Source organism: Polistes dominula, unplaced genomic scaffold (genome assembly GCF_049000335.1).
Source record: "Polistes dominula isolate Pdom_NZ unplaced genomic scaffold, Pdom_raw_medaka contig_73, whole genome shotgun sequence".
NCBI classification, from domain to species: Eukaryota; Metazoa; Arthropoda; class Insecta; order Hymenoptera; family Vespidae; genus Polistes; species Polistes dominula.
Window position 1 is genome coordinate 1,086,166 of NW_028300951.1, and position 24,429 is coordinate 1,110,594.

The following is a 24,429-nucleotide window of genomic DNA, read 5'->3' on the forward strand; positions in this document are numbered from 1 at the left end:
TTTGTAGGATTATTTTTAGGACCTACATTTTATTTTTTATTTTTTTGTATATCTTATTTCCAAATTTGTAATTTACATTTTATTTTATTTTATTTTATTTTATTTTATTTTATTTTATTTTATTTTATTTTATTTTATTTTATTTTAAAATTTGTAATTTATATTTTATTATATTTTATTTTATCTTATTTAAAAAATTGTAATTTACATTTTATTTTATTTTATTTTATCTTATCTTATTTTAAACATTGTAATTTATATTTTATTTTATATATTTTATTTTAAAATTTGTAATTTATATTTTATTTTATTTTATTTTATTTTATTTTATTTTATTTTATATTTTATTATATTTTTTTCATATTTTATTATATTTTATTCTATCTTATTTAAAAAATTGTAATTTATATTTTATTTTATTGTATTTTAAAATTTGTAATTTATATTTTATTTTATTTTATTTTATTTTATATTATATCTTACAATTGATATTTTACATTTTATTATATTTGATTTTAATTGTGTGTGTGTGTGTGTGTGTGATTTTATATCTTCTAATTTATATTTGATTTGATTTTATTTTTACAATCCTCTTTATTTTTTTCTTTTTTAACTTAAAATATACTCAAGCATACATCAAAATCGTTCTCGTCGTTTAACGAACTATTATTATACTCGACAAAGTGACAAAACACCGATTTCGTTTTATTTGGCCCGCATGTCACCCTCCAAAGAACTTTTAAATAATTCATACAACGTTCATCCACCAACTCTCACTCCCACCCCACTTTTCCCTATCTTCAACCCCTTAGAAAGCAGTCGAGAAAATAGCTGATTTTATATGGGAATATATTTTACACACCCATCCCTATAACTTTTCATATTATAATATTACAATATTCTTCTCATCAATTTTTTCTATAGAGAACAATCAAAGTGTTGTTCATGATACGTTTTAGACTTTAAATAATAATAATAATTGATTTTTAAAAAAATCTTTCAATTAAAACAAAACCACCCCAGTTGATTGTAATATTTCAATATTTTCATAATCGTTTGAACAAAATAATAATTCGTCCAATTTTACCATTTTAATGGTCTACTCAAACACAACATTTATCTATCTAATGAATTATGAATGTAAACAATTGTTAATATTACTACTTAATTATTATTATATTATAAATTACTATTATTTGTTTCTATTTTTATTATTACGATTACGTTAGACTTCTATTTACAACAAATTTATCTCACAATCAATTAGATTATTCATTTATCTTAATTTCATTTCACATTATATCATGTCACGATGAATAAAAATATGAAAAATATTTAGTCTCATTTTTACTTGATGTTATGTGTTTTTTTTTCTTTTATTTCATTTGATTATTATTAACAAAATAAAATCCTTGTCTAACTTCATTGACTTAAATATATCTCGATTGTTCTTCTCTCGTGCGAAGGTTGCAAGAATCCGAGGCTGAACGATCACGAATGCATTTGAAATGTTACACGTGTGCGGCTTATTCTCAGATCTCATGTTAGTTATATATATATATATATACATATACACATACACACACACATATATATGCATAGATAAAGTTGATTATCACGAACTAGCAAGCACACTCGCGCGTTTCCTTACACACGCGCAATGCATTCTTGTTCTTGAATCACAGTGCATTAGGTAAGCTAAACTTCTAATGACTGCATCTTTTGCATCGTCAACTTACCTGGACATAGTTGGATAGTATATAATTAATATCCGGTGTCATGATGAAGTATTAATTATTCTTAACCTTTCTTCAAAACGTTAATCAAAATATTTGTATCCTTTTTTTATTTGAAGTGAAAACTTCTTTAGAATAATCAGGGTGATTTGAAAATTGTCAAACAGAAGAAACCATGAAACCGATGAAAGAAAAATAATTAATTAATTAATTAATTAAATTCAATATTTAATTGTATTCTATGTATTTAATACTATATTATTTAATTTTATATATTAATTAATTAATTAATTAATTAATCAAATTCTATATATAAAAATTCAGTGTTACAATATGTTTGTTCATTAATAATTCCAAAACTACTCAACTTATCTTAATGAAATTTAATTTTATTTCACACGTGATTTTTTTCCAACTTAGCACATAACACAATTTTTTATTTTATTTTATTATTTTTTATTACTAATTTAAAGATTTTTATTCAGAGGTTATCTAAGTTCTGTAAGATTCTTTCAATAGATGGCACTGTATTGCAATTTAATTATTTTGAAACTTGGTTGTCTTTGACTTCTACCGTGTGTGATCTGCACACATCTGTTTTTTTTTTATTTAATGCAAGTTTTATTAGAAAGAAACGTCATTGTTTTTTGTACTTCTCATTTGATCAAAAATCATATTTTTTTTTTCTGTCTATTTAAAAATCACAATTTCAAATAATATTGAGAATATTTTTGTAGAATTAATTGAAAAAAATTTGATCAAGAATTTACAAAATAATACAACATGTGCGAACTTACAGATTAAACAAAAAAAAAAAAAAGAAAAAGAAAAGAAAATGAATCGTTATTTACAAGTTCAATAAAAACCAAATAAAAAATTATACAAAAATGGTAATTATAAAAGAACATTGACAAAAAAAAAACAGCTTAGAATAAAATTATTTATAATAAAAAAATAAAAAGAAGAAGAAGAAGAAGAAGAAACAAAAAGAAACAAATGTGACTTAATTATTAATTGTGTGAAAAGATAACAACAACAACAATAAAAACAAAAACAAAAACAAATAATCAGTACTACCAGGTTAATAAAAACAAAACAAAAAATCGTACACAAACGATAATTACAAAAAAAAAAACGTTAACAAAAAAAGTTCTAAATGAAATATTAAACGTAATCATAATATAAATAAAAATAGAAACAAACAAAATTAATTATAATTATAAAAAGAAGAAGAAGAAGAAAAGGAAAGAAACGATTGTAAAAAGATTTAAAAAAAAAGAAAGATAAAAATGAACTGATATTACCAATCAATAAAAACAAAACAAAAATGATAATTAAAAAATAAAAAAAACAGTTTATAAATTGAATAATACGTAACAATAATTACACAGATTATCATCTATAGAATGAATAAAAATAATAACGAACAAAACAAAAAAAAAAGAACTGATATAATATGACAGAATTATGAAAAAAAAAAAAACATAAAAAATATAATAATATAACATGAAAGAAAATGAAAGAGAGACGACAGAGAGAAAGAGATATTTAAACGTTTTTTCCTGAAACGTCAAGAGAACCGATATACCTGTCGATCTTTCTCGGTTACAGAGCCTATTTTCCAAATAAGAAATCCTTTTTCTTCTTCTTCTTCTTTTTCTTTTTCTTTTTCATCTTCTTCAGGTATAATACAAGGAAAGGATAGCCGAAGGAAGATCCTTCGAGGAGAGTAAACTCTCCGGCACGAAAGGCAAACTCCTCTTATACTCAAGTTTGAATATAAGAAACACAACAAGGTACTTGTTACTTATGATTACCCATAAGAAATTACACTTTTAAAATATTCCTTTCCTTAAGTTTGTAAGTACGAAAAGTAAACTGTCTCTCTTCCTCTCTCTTTCTCTCTCTCACACACATACACACACGAAACCAGAATTATTTTACAACGTACACCTGTTATCCAATTTATCAAAATATTCTAAATCAAAGTACCCAGTACCAATTGAAAAACGATTATATTCCATGGTTAGATTTTGAAAAGAGAAAGAGAAGGAAGGAAGGAAAGAAGGACGAGAAGGATAAAGAAGAAAAAAAAACTAATGATGATGGTGGTGGACCACGGTGATGGGTGTGCACGTGGTGAGGATGATTCTTTCGTGGCCATTAGCATTGACCCTAACCACTTGGCATTTGCTAACGTCAAAAATGAACGTCAAAGTTGAACAACAAGAATGGAAGGATGTTTTCTCTTCTTCTTCTTCTTCTTCCTCCACTTCCCTATACCCTCCTACCCCCCTAACCAACCTCCCCCTTCAGACCACCCCACTCCCCCACTTCTGTTATTCTCTCTGTTTCTAAAACTGACGGAGTCAAGTTTTGCTGGCAAGCAAGGTAATGGAAAGCAGAGGCGCAGGCAGACTTGAGCAATTATCGGTCGTTACGTACTATTATTAATAACAATAATGATGGCTAAAGCCGGTAGGATATCGCGTGCGCTCCCACGGCTGAAGTGCGTGCCTGGTATAAACGATGTACCCACCTAATAGGTATCCATGCCTCGAGCAAATTCCATCCTCTTCTTCTTCTCTCTTAACCTCTCTCTTTCCTCTCTCTCTCTCTCTCTCTCTCTCTCTCTCTTGTACGTTTTTCAGTTCTCTTCTTGATTTTGCCTTCTTTTTGATTTTATTCCTTTTCATTTTATATATTTTATTTTATATTTTATTTTATTTTTTTTTTTAATTTTGTATGTATCATAGGTGTAATATGAAGTATGCGTGATCCATTGGTTTAAAAGAAAGAAGAAAAATAATATGGGGAAGTACCCCACCTTCTTTTGATTTCATTTCATTTAATTTTATTTCATTTAATTTTATTTTATTTTATATTACATTTTATATTTTATATAATATATTAATTTTGAATATAGCATACGCTATATTCACGTAATGTGAAGCATGCGTGAGCCATTGGTTTGAAGTACAGAAGAAAAAAAAGGGTATTAAGGGTAATAAGGAAGGACCCAAGATGTTTTTAAATGTAAAAGGAATATAAAATGTAAAAACAGGGGCGGCGGTATAGTATAGGAGGTATTTGCGAGAACATTTCGCGACTGTCAATTACAGATATTTCCCTCGTCGAAAAGAGAATGGACAACGAATGGAGAGAAGAAATAGCTTCGAGCGTATTCAAGGAAGATACCACAACTCGAAAAACAAGGTATCCTCTCTTTCTCTCTCTCTTCTTTCTCTTTACTCTCTTCTAAAAGAGATAGTAAAGATACATTGTTTTTAATTAAATTCGAAAATAACAACCACTTAACACGATTGCATCTACACACACTCATATATATTCTTTTATGCATGATGATTTCAACTTCATTTTTTGCAACTTGAGTCATTTTTCTCAATTGTTTAACTTTGGTAATTTTTTAAACATATTTAAATTTAATTTAAAGCTATAAAACCTATATAATCTTTTTAAGTAAGTATTAAAGAAGTCTCCAAAAAATGTTGAAGTAAATCTCTATGGCAATAGTTTCTTTTTTATAACGATTTTTCTCGCTCGGGTCCACAGGACCCGGGTGTGGTAAGCGTGTTTTACTCCAGGAAGGGTGATAAAGCGAAGGTTAATATATAATATTATTATTATAATTTAATATATAATATTATTATAGTATATATAATATTTAATTATTATATATTATTATATAGTAATTATATTATATATTTATACTATTAGTATAAATAAGTATATTAGTATATTATATATATATATAATATGTAATATATAATATTGTTATATTATAATTTAATATATAATATATTGTTATATTATATATTACATATTATATATATATAAATATTAAATAGAGTATTATTATTATATTATATATATATACTATTTAATTTATATTTATAATATAATTATATATATTAAATAATAACATTTACGGTTTAACCATAGACAGAAAAAAAAACCCGAAATTGATTGGACTCGATCGTGGGGGGTCTGGTCAGTTAGATTTTCATAAGCTAAGGATTTAGACCACATGGCTATCTACGGCTACTTATATATTTGATTGTATTATTATTATATAGTAGTATATAGTAGTATTATTATTTTATAGTATTATTATATCATATTATATATATATCATAATAAATATAATATAATAATAATATTATATATTAATATACTTATATATTTTATTATTAATATCACCCTATTAGAATTTTGAATTTTATAAAAATAAAAACACAATACAATACAAATAAAAATTCTTTTACTACGTTTTAATCAATTATTTATAAAATTAATATATAAAATTGAAAAAAAAATTTCTACAAAGATTATCCTTTCAATTTAAATTTTGTTTACTGCCAATGCAATAAATAAATGCAAAACGCCATTTTGTAATTAGAGTAAATTCAATTGACTTCTTTTTCGTTGTATATTATTTCTTACAGAAAAAAGTATGTATTTATGTATGTGACAAGGTAATATGTAATTTTTGTTGCCCCCTCTTCCTCCCCCAAACCCACACCCACTGTCACATAAAACCTTTTTCTTTCATTTTAAATGATATTTTCTTTCTTTATTCTCAAATACGTGGAAACACGTTTTTACATTCCATAAATGTAGATAAGCAAGAGTGCTCATTGTTATTCGTATGAAAGGAAAAAAATTAACGTTGGCTTATGGAAATTAAAAAAAGAATTAAAGAAAAAGGGAGAGAAAATAATATATTTAGCAAAGAGTGAGAGAGAGAGAAAGAGAGAAAAAGTGTTTGAGACTTCGATTGAGAATAAAAAAAAAAAAGAAAAAGAAAACAAAAAAGTGGAATTACAAAAAGAAACTTTTTTAAATCGACCAATCGTATGCATACGTCCGAGCAGATTAAATGCATGCATGCACACACAAGTACGTGAAATAAAAAATGAAAAAAAAAAATAGGGGAAAAAAAAACACATAGAAAACATTGAAAAGCGGATCAAGAACGATTATTATTTATGCAAACATGCAAACACATTTTTCTTTCTCTCTCTCTCTCTCTCTCTCTCTCTCTCTTTCTTTCTTTCTCTGCTCTCTCTCTCTCTCTCTCTCTCTTAGTCTCGTTATCTTTTTTTTTTTTCTTTCTTTCTTTTTTTATTCTTTTTTTTACTTCTCAACATTTAGGTAAGATAAGAAAAGAAAAAAAAACACGTAGAAGAGAGAGAGAGAGAGAGAGAGAGAGAGAAAGAGAATAATAATAATTCAAAGGCATAGTTTTAGTTTTTTGATCGCGTGTCGTCGATTGGAAACAATTTTCTCTGTTGGACTAACTGCTGGTAAATCTTCGCTACCGAAGAATTTCGTTCCTCCTACGATTTTTTCACATTCTCTCTCTCTCTCTCTATCTTTGTTTTTCTCGCGGTAGCTGGTAGAAGGACACACGTTCCTAAAAAAAAAAAAAGCAAAAAAAAAAAATGATCCTTATCGTTGTGACGATCCTTCTTCTTCTTCTTCTTCTTCTGCTTCTAACTTTAAGAGAAACGATTATGCGAATGAAACTGAATGACTGACCCACAGGGGGTTATTTTCGATGATCGGTTTTTGTTGTGTTGGTCGAAAGACAATTCTTCTACGAAGAATTTGATTTTTTTGTTGTTGTTGTTGTTGTTCTTGTTCTTGTTGTCCCCTTAATTAGACTAATTTTCTTCTCGAATTATTCTGGAATGTTTGTGTGGGTTCTCTCGTAGAAAATTACGAATGATTTAAAAAATCAGAAAAGAAAGAGGAATACAAAAAAAACTATATTTCAACAAAGTTATTCGAATTGTTTCATCAAAAGAAAATTATATAATATATAATATAATATAATATATAATATATAATATATAATATATATTAAAATGCAATATAGTAATTACATTATATAAATTAAATCATATAAATATAAAATTATTTTTTATAATATATAATATAATTGATAATAAATTTATTAAAAATTTAATTTATTTAATAATTATATATATATATATATATATTATAATATTTAATTTATAAATTTAAAATTATTTATAATATATAATATTTAAAATAAAATTAATATATAAATATAAAATATTTATATTATGTATTTTTATAATATAAATATAATATAAATATAATAATATTTTTTAAATATAAATATATAATATAAATATAATATTTAAAGTAAAATTATATATTATATATATATATATATAATAATTTATAAATTTAACACAATTATTATAAATTTAAATTTATTAAAATATTAAATTAATTAAATTACAATTTAATAATAAAATTATTAAAATTTTAATTTATTAAAATTATATATTATATTTTATTTATAAATTTAACACAATTACTATAAATATAAATTTATTAAAATATTAAATTAATTAAACTATAATTTAATAAAATTAAATAAAATTATTATAATATATACTATATTATTATATATAATATTAAAAAAAATTTCATAGAAAAAAAAATTGTATTGTTTTTAATTTTCTACTACAACGTTCCACAATTAATTAACGATACAACCCATCCAACCCACAACCATACGAATTCAACTAACTAAAAAGGAAAAACAACAAATCCGATTAACTACAAAACTACGAATTCTTGAATACCAAAAAAAAAATAAAATAAAAAACGGGACTATAAAAGAACTAAACCTCGTTTCGAACTACAACAACAAAAATCAAAGTATAAATCTGATCAATTAATTATCCCCCAATCTCCTCTTCCATTCAAAATAAAAAAATAAAAAAAATGAAAAAGAAAAAAACAAACAAAACTGATCCCTTTTTCAAACGATCACATTCTGACAATCTAATTGATAAAATTAAAAAAAAAAAAAATAATAATAATAATAATAATAAAAAGAAAATAATAATTAAGCAATACTACAACCACATTTTTATCAAATCCAACGAACGAAACGAGTTTTCGTTGATAGCTGTGAAAATAATCACAATTCCAACTTCCAAATCAAATTTCCAACTTTGGTGAGTGGGAGGAGGTAGAAGGGAATGACAGGGTTTGTAGAAAAATGTAAGATTAAAAGAAACAGGTATATATATATATATATATATCTTTTTAAAATACTATAGAAATTGAGAGAAAGCAATCCAACGAGAACTGGTGGATCCAAACAGGATTAATTGTTCGCCTCCGTTAAGTAATTGGTTGCTCGATTATAGTACATTATATTCACCTCGAGACGCCTAAGGAGTCTGTATCCAGCACAAGATGAAGACATTACCGACGAGTTTGAGAGAACCCAAGTCGAACGGTATTTTTACGAGCGGCTCGTAAACTTAACGAGGAACGAGAAGCTGAAACCCAAAGAACAAGAAGAAGAAGAAGAAGAAGAAGAAGATGCCCAAGCTCAGAAACAGAAAACCCAACTTCAACTCGCGTTCCACTACCTCCTCCTTTTTATTTTTATTTTATATATTTTATTTTTTATCCTTTTTTCGATAGGAATATCTTTCTCTCTCTCTCTCTCTCTCTCTCTCTGTGTGTTTTATTACTCTCATCTACAATTCTTTCATTCTTCATTTGAAATGTTGACGATGGTTACTTGAACTTTTCCATGAATTTGACCACACCTGTAACAACCACTCATCTTACTCTATCGATTGTATATATATATATATGTATATTTGTGTATGTATGTATGTTTGTGTGTGTATGTGTGTATTTATTCGTATTCTCTTTATATTTTTCTTTCTCTCTTCTTTCTCTCTTCTTTCTCTTTCACAAGCTACCAGTCTTGATTCTCTCTTTACTTTATCGTTCTTTTAATAGCAACTTCCCGTTCCTTAGAACCCCTCTTTTCCTATTGTTATAATTAAAATATTATATTTATATATATATTTAATATTATAAATATAATTATATTATATTAATAATTAAATTAGAATTTAATTAAAATTAATATATGTATTTAAAATTATAAATAAATTATTTATATACTTAATTTATAAAATAATATCTAATAATAATAATAAAATAATAAGAATTAAATTATATAAAAATTATTAATATAATAATATAATTATATTAATTATTATAAAATAATTAAATAATTGATAAAAAACCTTTTAAATAATAAATACAACCAATTTAGAATACTTCAATGAAATAAAATTAGAACAAAAAATGTTCATTCTATCATTCCTTTCAATCAAATACCAACCCTAAATTATACAATTCCAACAAAAATAAACCAAATTATTTTTATTACATTATTCAACCAAAAATTCTTAAAGATTCCTTCTGAAATATATATCAATAATAATAGTAGTAATAGTAGTAGTAGTAGTAGTAGTAGTAGCAGCTTAAAAGAAACGACCATTACCAACTAATCTTCGACGGCTAACGAGTTCGGAATACTCGTTGCATTGCATTGCACTGCATTGCATAGCTGCACCATCGTCGTAACGTTCATATACCCGTCAATAATACACGTTAATACTTTCTCCCCTCTCCCTAGTTCCTCTTCTCTTTACCCTTCTTTCATTGTTTTTTAGGGGGGGGGAGGGGGAGGGGGAGGGGGTAGTTTTACATCCTATAAAATTGCAACAACAACAACAACAACAACAAAAAGTGTTCCGGAAAACGAACCATAACATGAGCACTGTAGAAACGTTTTACGAGCTTTAATGTTATTCCAATCGTACTTACAACTATAAATAAGATACTTAAAATGGGAAAGAAAAATTTCAAAAAAATTTCCAAACAAAAGCTGTAAAATCGTGAAAATTGTTGAAGTTTTTAATTTGAAAAAAAAAAAAAAAAAAAATAGAAAATACAAAACAAGTATCACATTCTCATTTCATTTCAATATCTTTTCATTTCATACGATCCTTTTTTACTAAACTTTCATGGAGTCCAACACACACACACACACACACACACACACACACACACACAATGATGTTCGATTAGATCGGCATTTAGAAATGATGCGTTTAACGTCACACGAAACGTTTGAGAATCGTGCAACAACAAATCCTGTCGAGTTTCTTGCCTATCCAGTTTCACCGAGTTTTATATCAGATTTAGCAACCTTGAAGAACGCATGGTGTTAAACATCATGGAACTTATACTTTTTCATTTCGATTAAATTCGATTAAACGATGAAATACGTATTATTAATGATAATAATGACAACTATAATAATCAATTAATGAACATTATGATTGCAACGAACTATGTATTGGATATTAGTTCAGTATGTTGTTTTGTTTTATTTTTGTGAAAAATGAAGACATGTTTTGTTTCAAGATTTAAATTTAAGATTTTTGAAGGGGGGGGAGGGGGTTTAAATAATTCAATTTGATTAATTTTAATTGTCAACAATTGTACGTGTTGTTATTTGTCAATTTGCATTGATTAATGTGAAAATTGTGTCAGGGGGAAAAAAATGAAATTACTTTCTGAATAATTCAATATATTTTTGTTTTTTCATTTTGAATAAAATACGCAATATTGAGACCCCCCCCTTTTTTTTTTTTTTTTTTTTTTGAAAGAATAAATAATAATTAATGGTAATATAACTCACCTAAAAGTTTCGTAACGACGGCACCTTGTTGATTTAATGATAACACATGATTGGCTAAATCATTGTAATGTCTAAGAGCACCCAATCCATGTGACAGTTCCAACAAACGTTGTCTCGATGCACCACCGCCATTTCCGCTAGCAAATGGTCCAGCTGTACAGCTTTGCAAGCTCACGCCTTGTTGATGCAACACACAGAGAATAAAGAATAAAATTAATATTTTTTTTTGTATTAATTTTTCATTTGTGTGTTTCAAAGATGAAATTGTAATAAATAAAAGTGTCAATGAATTAGAAAAAATTAAAAGTAAAATATCGTCAGGAGATTGTAAAGTAATTTAATTAATTTGTTTAAATGAATAAATAAAATAAAATGGGATTAGATCAAAAAGAAAACCAAAGAAAGTGTCAATGATTTAGAGGAATTAAAAGTACAAAAATATCGTCACGAGATTGTAAAATAATTTAAATAATTCGTTTAAATAAATAAAACAAGATGTGTGGTTGGATCAAAAAATGAACAAACAAAGTGTCAACGATTTAAAAAAAAAAGTTAAAATTACAACATTGTTTTGAGATTGTAAAATAATTGAAATAATTCATTGAAATAATTACAACAAAATGATTGAATATTATACGAATAGAAAAAGTCGAATTTTCATTCGTAGAAATGTTCGTCGAAGATGATTTGACACGATCACGATTTCTTCGCACAAAAAGAAGATGAAGAAGAAGCAGAAGCAGAAGAAGAAGAAGAAGAAGAAGAAGGAAATAAGCATTCTCACCTATCAACTTTTTATCGATAAAATTACTCGGATTTGAACGGTTCGTTATGATGACAATGAACTATCAGAAAGATCAAGAAGAACGTTGAGAGGTCACGGTACAAAATGTCGACTTATTATTATTCCTCACGAATTAATTGAAATTACTCGCGCACACCCATGCTTGGTATCCATTATCTCACAAATGGGAATCTTCTCATCCAACATCAGCCAATAAAATTGAAGATAAGAGTCTAGGTGAGATGGGGACATAATAAAACTATTCTCTATCAATCATCTTATCTCATCTTTTTCATTTACACTAGGTCAGGGGTCTAAGGCAACCTTTTGAATCGAAACAGCCGAAAAATTTGCAAAGTTTTACAAAGAGCCACAAAATTTCTTCTTGCCAACAATAAAGTTAGTTTTTTTGTGCCTAATCCTCGTTAATCGATTCAGAACGATTTTCTAAACTCTTGTAAACTAAAAAGAGCCGCAGTTTCACATTCAAAGAGCCGCATGTGGCTCGCGAGCCGCAGGTTGCCGACCCCTGCACTAAGTGTTCAAAAGGTGTGTATTCAGTCTCTTCAAAGATCATGGAATAAAATTGGAGGTGATAGGAGGTGATTTGAAATATCCTAATAAAACTTTACTCTATCATCATCTTATCTCATCTTATTCATTTATACCAGGTGTCCAAAAAGTATTGTATATTCGAGTTAATATCGGTTAGGTGCGAAACGACTCGTAATTTTTCGAAGGACAACGATATAAAAGATATGAGAATTAAAAAAAAAAATAAAAGAGAGAGAGAAAAGAAATCTCGTCTTCTTCTTCTTCTCCTTCTTCTTCTTCTTCTTCTTCTTCGAAAAGAATAATAAAAAAAAAAAAAAAAACACACACATTTTATGGTCGACTAATCTTTACGACTGAATCGCAAGCAAAACGATTTTATGATCTAACGCGAGCTCGTCATTAAGAATCATTTGCATCCATGATTCTGTAAAAGATGTCGACAAAAGGATGAGTGTAGGTATACTAAACGATTATTATTATTTTCGAAATCAATTATTACAAGAATCGAAATGAGATTACTCGTACAATTAGCAAATATCATTTAAGGACAATTTCAATTTAGCATAATTGTGTATCGTTTTATAATTGCATACCATCTTCGTTTAACATCAAATCATTCGGTTTTTTATTTGTTGTTGTTGTTGCATTATTAATTAATTGACAATAGTAAAAATAATTAATTATTTTATTGAATTGTAATTTAAACTGACCAATGACCGTCAATCTTTCTTTCTTCTTGCTATACTCATGACATTTGTTCATTTATCTTTGTATGAGTTACTACACAAGTTATGCACATTTAAAATGTGTGAAATATTCAATTGAAATCGATCGATTATTTTTAATCCTTTTTTTTTTTTTTGTTTTTTTTTTTTAATTTTCAATTTTGTATTTCAATTTAGTTATTTCTCTTGGTTTGTTTTTTTTTTTTTCTCTCACCCAATCGATAGAAGTTGAACGATTTAACAACGTTGAGGCTATATAATCTTCGAGCTTTAGTACACGAAGATAAACCTAACGACGCGGATTTTAATGCAACAACTATGCCTATATGGGCATAAGGAAAATATATGACACATGGGAGGAAAATGGTTTCTTTAAACTTATCATTTTCTTATAGTTTAAAAAATTTTCACTTAAGAGAATATTTATCAAATGATGTTTGTTTTTGCTTGCAATTAAAAAGAAACGATCAAAAGAAATAAATAAAAAAAAAATATTTAAAAAATAGAAAGAGAGAGAGAGAGAGACAAAATATATATCATAATAAAAAGAAGAAGAAGAAGGGGAAGAAGAGGGTTAAAAAATAAATAAAATGATTTTTGAATTTTCTCTTTAAAAAAAATATTTTCAAATGATGGTTGTTTTTTGCTTGCAATTAAAACGACCGATCAAAAGAAATAAATAAAATAAAAATATTTAAAAAAATAGAGACAGAGACAAAAAATATATTATAATAAAAAGAAGAAGAAGGGGAAGAAGAGGGTTAAAAAATAAATAAAATGATTTTTGAATTTTCCTTTTAAAAAAAATATTTTCAAATCATAGTTTCTTTTTCTTCGAGTTCCTTGCAATTAAAACAAACGATTCAAAGATATAAAAAAAATGAAATAAAAATTGAGAAAAAAATATATCAATATAATAATAAGAAGAGGAAGAAGGGGAAGAAGAAGAAGGGGGTAAAGAAAAAATAAAATCAAATTTATTTTTGATATTACGAGTTTAGATCTTGAGCATACAAATCTACATATAAAGTAATTTGAGGACGATGAAGGGATCATAAAAGGAACTTCGAAATTCTTTCACATTGCTTATAACCGATATGAGACTTGCACCTTTTATGGTGGAGGACCCTTCAACGAGGTGAATGCAAACATTGGATAATATTATCCTTTCGACATAAATTTAAACCCTTATTAGTCGTGGTGGGTCGTATATGTGTTACGTACCGGTTTTATCTTTTAATATCATTTCTCTTTAAATATCGTGCAAACTCTGCCAATGTATTATAATACACGAATACACACTTAATAATTTTATATACATATTTTCAAAGAATATTTATCTTTTTTTTTTTTTTTAATGTAATATATGATCTTGATTATTATTATATATATATATATATTATAAAATAAATTTACAAATTATTCAATAACAAAAACGTTCAATATAATTCTAATAAAATTATAATTAAATATCCCTCATAATAAATTGGATTAACTGTATAAATCATTTTGATCGTATTATGGGTAATTTTACGGTATTAAAAATATATTTTACGAATGAAAAAAATTGTTTATTATATTAGAAAGATAGTATTTAATAATTTTATGTGTAATAGCAGTGTATACTTTTAAAAATATCACGTTCAAGTGTATTACATCAATGTGACATCGATCAACTGTTAATTAATTATTAAATTTATAATTAAATTTTGTTAATTATAAATTTGTTATTAAATTGATAATTAATGAAATAGTTAGTAGACACGAAAAGAAATTCTATTATTGCAACATTGCTATATTGCACAAATTTATTATTAATATTATTATGTTGCAATATTGCAAAATTCTATATTGCAATATAATAATAAATAATAAATAATTTTAAAAAAATTAGAAATAAATATATTTCTTTGGGTATTTAATAAACAAATTGTATCATCCAACAAATTAATAAATAAATTAAAACAAAAACAATAAATAATTATATTTCTCGGAATATTTAATAGAAATCAAGGTGTCAAGTTAAATAATATAAAAAAAAAAACAAATAAATCATTTAAAATTGATAAGAAAATGTCAGATAAAAAAAAATTGTATGAAAATGAAAAACTACTAATTCTGGGTTGTTTCTTACGAAGATTCTTCTCCAGCAACCATCGTCAATGGTTGAACAACCATAGTCTTCGTCGTCGTTGTCGTCGTCGTCATCGTCGTCGTTGTCGTCGTCGTCGTCGTTGTCGTTGTACGTGCATTCCGCGCTCATTTCGTGTCAAAGCGATCGGAGGTGTCGTGAAAACGAAAGTAGCCGATGCACTGAAAGAAATGCGTCGCGTCGTTGCGTCCGACGTGAGACGCGGGAACCGGTTTTGAACGAGTTCTCGGGACGAAGTTAACCCGGTGTATTCGAGCGGGTGCGAAACCGCTGATGGAAAAGACGTGGATAAGGAAAGAAAAAAGAAACAAAATGAGAAGGAAAGAGAGAGAGAGAGAGAGAGAGGAACGAGAATCAATAATAAGCTTAGATAGATTATTGTCTAAAATTCAATGAAGACTAAATTTATGGTATTTGTTGTTATTTATATTGATTTTGTAATAAAAAAAAAATAAGATTAAATTGAAAGATAGGTGGAAGTTTGGAATAATATGAATCAACAAGCCCTTTTGCATATGGTGTCGATTTCGTTGTTTTGTGTTGTTTATTCAGGGACAATTATATTTTTTTTTTTTTTTTTTTTTTTGATAAAAGTTGTTTCATTATTTTTATTTATTGTTTTATTTTTTATTAATTTTGTTATAAAGTTATTCCGTCATTCATAGTTTCGTTTTATGTTATATGGAAATTTGGAATATAATATTAATTAGGTAAATTTGTATTACAAATTATAGAAATATTTGTCTACCCTAATTCATAGTTTCGTTTTATGTTATATTGAAATTTGGAATATAATATTAATTAGATAAATTTGTAATACAAATTATAGAAATATTTGTCTAGTATGGTGTTATGCTATACTACAATTTTGAAAATAATATTATATTAGGTAAATTTGTATTACAAATTACAGAAATATTTTTCTACCGTGATTCATAGTATCGTGTTTTGTTATATCAAAATTTAGAAAATATAATATTAATTAGATAAATTTGTATTACAAATTGTAGAAATATTTTTTTACCATCGTATAATGTTATATTCAAATTTTGAAGATAATATAATCCAGCAATGAACTTTCGAGTTCCTAATGCCAATTAATAATAATAATAATAATATTAATTAGCAAAATTTGTATTACAAATTATAAAAATATTTTTCTAGCATCGTGTAATGTTGTATTCAAATTTTAAAATAATATTAATTAAGTAAATTTCTATTACAAATAATAAAAATATTTTTCTAACATTGTGTAATGTTGTATCCAAACTGTAAAATAATATTAATTAGATAAATTTGTATTACAAATTAATCAACAAACTTAGTATTACAAATCATAAAAACATTTGTCAATCATCTTTAACACATCAAATTATTAAATCAAAATTAACAAATTCAACACTAAATCAATCAAATTTCTATTACAAATCATACAAATATTTTTTCAATCATCTCAAACATCATATTAATATATACCAACATTGAAAAATAATTACAAATCAATGAATACATCCGTAATAAAAATAATCTCAATTATAGAAAAGCAATAATACAACAAAAAAAAAACAGTATCTGACACCAAAGGAGTATCTTTGAAAGAAACGAAGATTAGATACCAATTTCTCGATTAATCATTTCAATAGGAAAAAAGAAGAAAAAAACAGATACAAAATGAAAATCAAAAAAAAACAAAAAAATAAAAGCTACGTTTTTCTCGTTATCCGAGATTTTAGCTGGCAGCTGCTACCTGAAGCAAACGACGAGAAGGATCAAAGCGCAATCGAGCTCGGGAACAGGTTGTACAAAGGACGCGACGGATCCGAAGAGATTACCGTCGAAACGTCCGCTAATTTCCTACACCAACCCCAACCCAAGGTTCACTCGTGCGCGCGATCTGATAAGAATTATCCTTATACAAAACTTTTCAATCTTTTTTATACAAACATATACATATAACTTTATAAATTCATCATGATGATTTTATCATAGTTAAATGAATAAAAATTCTATTTGATTATATCAATTAGAAATGAACCATTCATGAATTTGAAATGAACCATTCATGAATTAGAAATGAACCATTCATGAATTAGAATTAACCAAAATAATTATTTTGAACACTTGTTATGAAACATTTCTAATTGACTATCTTCTAATATAAATTCTTAACTTTAATATATGTATGTATGAGAGGTGTGTGTGTGTGTTTGTATGTGTAAGAAAGTAGGTATCCTTATAAATCATTTAGACAAGATTGTCATGGTTAAACAAAAAAAAAAACAGAAAAAAATCTAAAATAACAATTTATCAATTACATATGAGTTAAAGATCATTTTTAACATTGAATAGAAACATTTCTAATCTACTATCTTTCGATCTAAATTCTTAACATTGATATATATATATATATATGCGTAAGAAAGTAACTATCTATTTATGATAAATCATTTCTGACAATCACGTGTCACGTGTTTTTAAGAAAAATAATGCTAAACGTTATCATATCCGTTTCAAATTAATTAACAAATGAAATTGTAATAACTTTGAACTAGAAAAATTATTTGTTCTTACTTGAATAGAATTATTCATTGGATTGATTATCTTGATGAATTATTTGAATATTTTTTTTTATAAAACTCATCGTGTCTTCTTCCAAATGATTTCATTTTTGAACAAACGAATCAAAATATTCCGATGATTATAAAGAAATGAATTAACGTTGAAAAACAAAAAAAAAGAATGAAAATAATGGAAAAAATATTTCATCTAAATTCGAAGAGATTGTTTCGTTTGGTAATTTCAACGAATCAGGGCGTGGCACAAAGTAGTTTCAAATGTGCGAAGAAGAATGCATGACAAAAGGGAAATAGAAGCTAAACAAAATTAGATCATAGCTACGTAAATGATTTTAATTATAATTATTATCGATTTTTTTCTAATTATATTTTATTTATCATTATTATAGATAGTTTCTACTATTTTATTTTATTTATATAATTATTATAGATCTTTTCTACTATTTTATTTTATTTTTATAATTATTATAGGTTTTTTCTACTATTTTATTTTATTTTTAATTATTACAGATTTTCTTCTATTATATTTTATTTGCAATTATTACAGGATCTTTATTTTATTATATTTGATTTATAATTATTACAGATTTTGTTCTATTATATTTTATTTATAATTATTATAGATCTTTTCTACTATTATATTTTATTTATAATTATTATAGATCTTTTCTACTATTATATTTTATTTATAATTATCATAGATTTTTTCTAATATTATATTTTATTTATACTTATTATAGATAAAATCGTAAAATTTATTAATTATAATAAAAATAGTAATATAAATTTAATAAATAATATATATATTAATTATATAATATTATAAATTTATTATTTAATATAATAATTGTATAATAAAATATTAATATGAATTTAATTAGTTAAATAAATTTAATTATAATTTATATGAATTATATATATCAATTGAATGAATGAATGAATGAATGAATATGAAATCAAAAAAAAATTCATTTAAATAATAAATTAATTCAATATATTAATATTATCTACAATATACTATTATTATCTACTGATTATCTATATGAATCTTTGAAATAATTTCATCTCAATCGATTGATCAATATTTTGTCTCTCACCTTAAAGTTATCAAGATGTTATCAGCGTCAAGATAATTTCATAACTATCGTCAGAAAAATTTCAAACGATTTGACCAAATCATCCTAAACAAATCTAAAATCTTCTAATCTACTCGCAAACGTTAAAACAAAAAAACACATTCTATCGCGTTCGGTTGTATATCAAAAGATACTTTCAAACGAGATTCTTTCATCTGACAGCATGGTTGACACGCTTGGTTGAGTTCATGCAAAAAGGGTACGTCGAAAACGTTCGACAACGAAGACGACGAAGACGACGACGACGAAGACGACGAAGACGACGACGACTCAATCGACACATGGATGATCCAAAAATAACGTCGACGATTTTTTTTGATAAGCCAAGACTTATGTTTAGAAAACTTCAACAACTACACGAGTACAGTTAAATGACAAAATTTGTGACTCATTGCTAACGTTACCCTTAAAAAAACCATTATACACACTTTATCGGATAATATTTATCTTGTAGGAAGATTCGTCTGATAAAAGAATAAGGAAGAAAAAAAAAAAAATAAGGTCTTCTCGACTCGGTTAAAAATCCAATTAACGAACTCGCCCAAGTACCCTTGGTCTCTCTTTTCACCTTCATACCCATCCCCCAGTTTCACCAGTTTACCTTTTCTCGCATCTTTCTTCTAACATCGAACTTCGAAAAGCATGAAACGCGTTTGTCACGCTAGTTTAACACGCGACTCGAGACAATCTTCTCTCTCTCTCTCTCTCTCTCTCTCTCTTTTTTATTTTTTTATTTTTGTTTCACCTTTTGGTAATACCGAAACGGAATGAACAATTGAAAAACCCAAATTACTTCAAACTTTGAAAAAAGAAATTTTGGTTCATCGATTAATCTCCTGTTGTTACTAATTTTTGCTTTTATTCATTAATTTTCTTTTCTTTTTCTTTTTCTTTTTTTTTTTTTACCTGTAATAATAGTAAATACAAGAAAATAAAATGAAATGAAAAGAAAAAGATAACAGGGATAATCATCGAATCGAAAACACGATCTCGAATGGAAAAAGGAAGAAAAGAATTGGATTTTCTCTCTCTCTCTCTCTCTCTCTCTTTCTTTTAAGATGGCAATAATTACAATTTACTTTAGATATATATCGTATATAAATCGTGGTTGAGATAAAAGTCCGTATAGATGCGTGTAACGGAGAAGAAACTGCTGAACGATCCCATCCGGAAGGTAAAAAAATTAATTGCTTAAATCGTCGTTAATTATAGCTCGAGGATAGGGGATGCGTGTCTCGTCAAGAATCGACGTCGATCACGCCCGTGAATGCCAATGTATATATGTGTATATGTGCGTGTGTATCTGTTCGGTAAGTACTTAAGTACATCTAGTAGGAAAATGTGTGTATTGGTACAAGGAATAAAGTAAGTAAGCAAGCAAGCAAGCAAGCAAGCAAGTAAGATGATATTAAGTATCCAAGTATAAGTCGTTTCATTTCCATTTGACATTTTTTTTTCTTTTCTTTTTTTTTTTTTTTTTTTGTTTCAAAAACGTTTATCCTTCTGGAAAAGTGTATACAGGTGTAAAAGATGGGAAACGTTTTCTTCTTCGAACACTTTTACAATTTGGTTCTTTTTTTTCTTTATTTTTTTTTTTTTTTAAATATTTCTCGTAGCGTATCCTTTTGTGCACTTCTTCTTTTATTTCTATTTATTATTTCAACAAAATGCATAAAAGGTAATCACACGAATGTTGATAATTGTGGTGGTGGTGGATCATTCGGTGATGTGTATGACGCATCGTAATTACCATACGTGGAATTAAAACTTCTTTTGTTTGCGATTTGCCGACTTATCTTTCCAACGGAGAGATATGCACGCACACACAACGTTTATATTAAATAAAAAAAAATATAAAAATGGAAAGCAACGAACACGGTAAACATTTGTATACGATTAGAAGACGCGAATGATTCGATGAGTGACAAATAATCAAATAAAAAGAAGCTCACCGTCGATAAGGGAAGCCGGTGGTACGGTCATTTGTTGATGATGATGATGGGCAGCAGCCGGATGTTGATGATGATGAGTCGGATGAACCTGAAGAAGGTGCGACCTCGTCTGGGAGAAGGTCGGCGAGGGTGGTTCCCAAGGTCGCGTTACACCCGTACTCACGGGAAGGTCCTCGTCGTGACAGCAAAACTTGTCACTCGTAGCGCCGCTACCGGCGCCACTGCAATTTAGCACAGCGTGTCCCTCGTTATTGTTGTTGTTGTTGTTGCTATTACTTACGTCCGAGCCGCTTTGACCATTATTGTTGTTAACATTTCCGTTGCTCCCGTTATTATTATTATTATTATTACTATTATTATTATTATTATTATTATTGGTCGCGTTAGAATTCGTATGATTATTATTATTATTATTATTGCTATTGTTACTATTGCCGTTGGTGTTAGGATTATTATTATTATTATTATTATTATTACTATTATTATTATTATTATTATTATTAGTTAGTCTCGTAGAAGCGGTCGCAGGACTACCACTACCACTAGCACTGCCACTGACACTTCCACTGCCAATGCCCTCGACCTGCACCATCTCGGCGTCGATCGCAGCCACCGACTTGGCAGTACCACCAGGAGGGCTCGCGACGCCACCACCGATCATCATCACCAGACGAGATCTCTCGGCTGGATCCTCCCCTCCACCGGTTGCCTGCTTTCCTGCCTGCACCGGCTCCTCCCTCGCACCTTGTTTCCTCCTCTTTAACGTACACACACACACATACACACACGTGCTCTCTTATTGGAATACAAAGGTGCCAGAGGGAATACAAACGCAATCGGACCTTCTTCTTCTCCTCCTCCACCTTCTCCACCACTTTCCCCTCCTCCTTCTCCTCCTACTTTCCGTTGGTTGTACCAACGGTGATAGGATTTGTAGAAGTAGTGATACGTTGTATTCTCGACATCGATGAAAACGATAATAATAAAACGACGACCACGATGACGATGATGACGACGACGATGAGGTTTGGTAGCTCGCTCGTGGCGAGCCTTCCTCTTCTTCAACGTGACACGAGGAGCACAACATCACGTAAGCTCAACCGATTGTCTTCCATCGCTGCAATTTCTATCTATCCTATTTTTATCTTTCTTCTCTTATGCAACCACAAATAATACAACTCTAAATAACTCTCTCTCTCTCTCTCTCTCTCCCTCTCTTTCTATTCAATTGTTGTTTCCTTTATTTTATTTTTTTCTTGACAGCAGACAAATTGGCGGCTGTTCGCGTTCCGCCGGATTCGTGAAGATTGTCTGCCTTCCGTTCAAAGACTCGTTCGAAGCGTAACCCGGACTAGCCTTACCCCCACCCCAACTACTAACACACACCTCCAATCATTTTGCAAAGGTGAGAGATTGTGATTTAAAACGTCCGATACGTTCAACCCCTTCTCTTTTCTCTCTATCTTAGTTTGGTCTTTAATAAAGAACCACAACACAACGTTAAAAGATAAGAGAAGAGAAGAGAAGAAAAACACAACAACAACAAGCAAGTAAGCAACAACCAACCACCATCACCACCACCACCACCACCACGCGAGGTTAACGTTGCTGCTCACGCTCCGCCGGATTCGAGCAGATTGCCTGCCTTCCGTTCGGACTCGTTCGAAGCGCGCACTCCGAGCGGCCTTACCCCCACCGTTTATTTCACCGAGAAAGAGAAAGAGTAACCATATAGAGAGCTACAGACACCCAAAGAGAGAGAGAGAGAGAGAGAGAGAGAGTGACTGAGACAGAGAAAGAGATTTAAAGCGTCGCGACGCCCAACCAACACCACATTCCCCTCCTTTCACCTCCCCACTTCTCTTCCCATAGAGAACCCTCTTCCTTTCTCTCTCTCATACCTTTGAGAAGACACGAGCAATCTGCTATCTCTCTCTCTCTCTCTCATTCAACACACTATGACGGGATTCAAGCGGATTGTCCGATCCCCGTTCGAAGCGCGCACCCACCGAACAGCCACCTCCTCTTCCTCACCTCCTCCTCCTCCTCCTCTAGCCCCTCTTTTGCAAGTGAGATCGAGATTGAAGGTGCACCCTGGATGAAGGAGGTGGTCTCACGATTACCACGCCAATCCTCCTCGATCGAGTTCGTTCAAACCGGTTGAGAAGTCTCTCATACGAATACACACACACACACACATACAGCTTCAGACAGACAAGAAGCAGACGTACACTACTATAAGGTTGACTTAGAGTATAAGAAAAAGATAGAGACAGATAGTAGTAGTAGTAGTAGTAGTAGTAGTAGTAGTAGTAGGAAAGAGAGAAACAGGGAAGAGATCGAAGAGGAAGCCAGACGAGAGTTTGTTAAAAAGCCAACCAAGTGCGCACAACCGTCGCGCATCCGTGGTTACATCTACGCCCACCGACCATTACCAACTCGATCGACCAATTGGCCAAGCTCGTGGACGCCCACTGAGCTCACCGACCTCGCCTTTTTCCTCTTCTTCTTCTTCTTCTTCTTCTTCCTCTTCCTCTTCCTCTTCTTATTCTTCTTATTCTTATTCATGTCTCTTTCGCCCACGCTTTCAGAGAGTTCACAAAATCCGACCTTAGCTGACAACCGTCGCTTGAACTAACCCTTTTCACTCTTTCTCAATTCTGATGATCATCAAAGGATATATCATTCGTTTGATCATGTTTTTCATGGATTTATCTTGGAAATCATCAATGTGATGATTTTTATTGTTGATAGTAGTACACTTCATATCTTCAATGGGGTGTTTTTTAACAAATCTTACGTAGATACTTTGAGGATAAAGTTTTAACCTGTTACAGGAGAGTTTTTACAGTTCGAAAGCAAAATTTCTTTTTGCATAAAGTAGCTTTAGTTTTTAAATATTAGGTTTTTTTTTTTAATAAATGAAATCATAATTATTCATTTTATAATAAATAATATCATAATTTAGTTTTTAAATATGAGGTTTTTTTTTTAATAAATAAATATTTAAGTACAATTATTAGATTTTTTATAATATAAATATTCTATTTTATTTATTATACAAATTTGTCTATATCAAATGTAAAATATATATATTTTTATTTGTATATTATTACATATACTATTAATATATTATATATAAATTTAGAAATAAATTAAATTAATTTGACTTTAATAATAAATTAAAAATTTCAATTTACAAAGTTACAATCAAATCTCGTTATCGT

The 24,429-nt window shown here is 28.2% G+C and overlaps 1 protein-coding gene across 1 annotated transcript in view; it reads right to left on the reverse strand.

The window, feature by feature from the left end:
• The window catches only part of Eyg (eyegone), a 30,489-nt gene extending 7,817 nt beyond the window's left edge, over nt 1-22,672 (reverse strand). The window contains 2 exon segments of the mRNA XM_089172095.1: nt 11,323-11,499; nt 21,203-22,672. Coding sequence (XP_089028221.1) covers nt 11,323-11,499; nt 21,203-21,866 — 841 coding nt within the window. The 5' untranslated portion in view covers nt 21,867-22,672.
• Nucleotides 22,673-24,429: the final 1,757 nt, after the last annotated feature.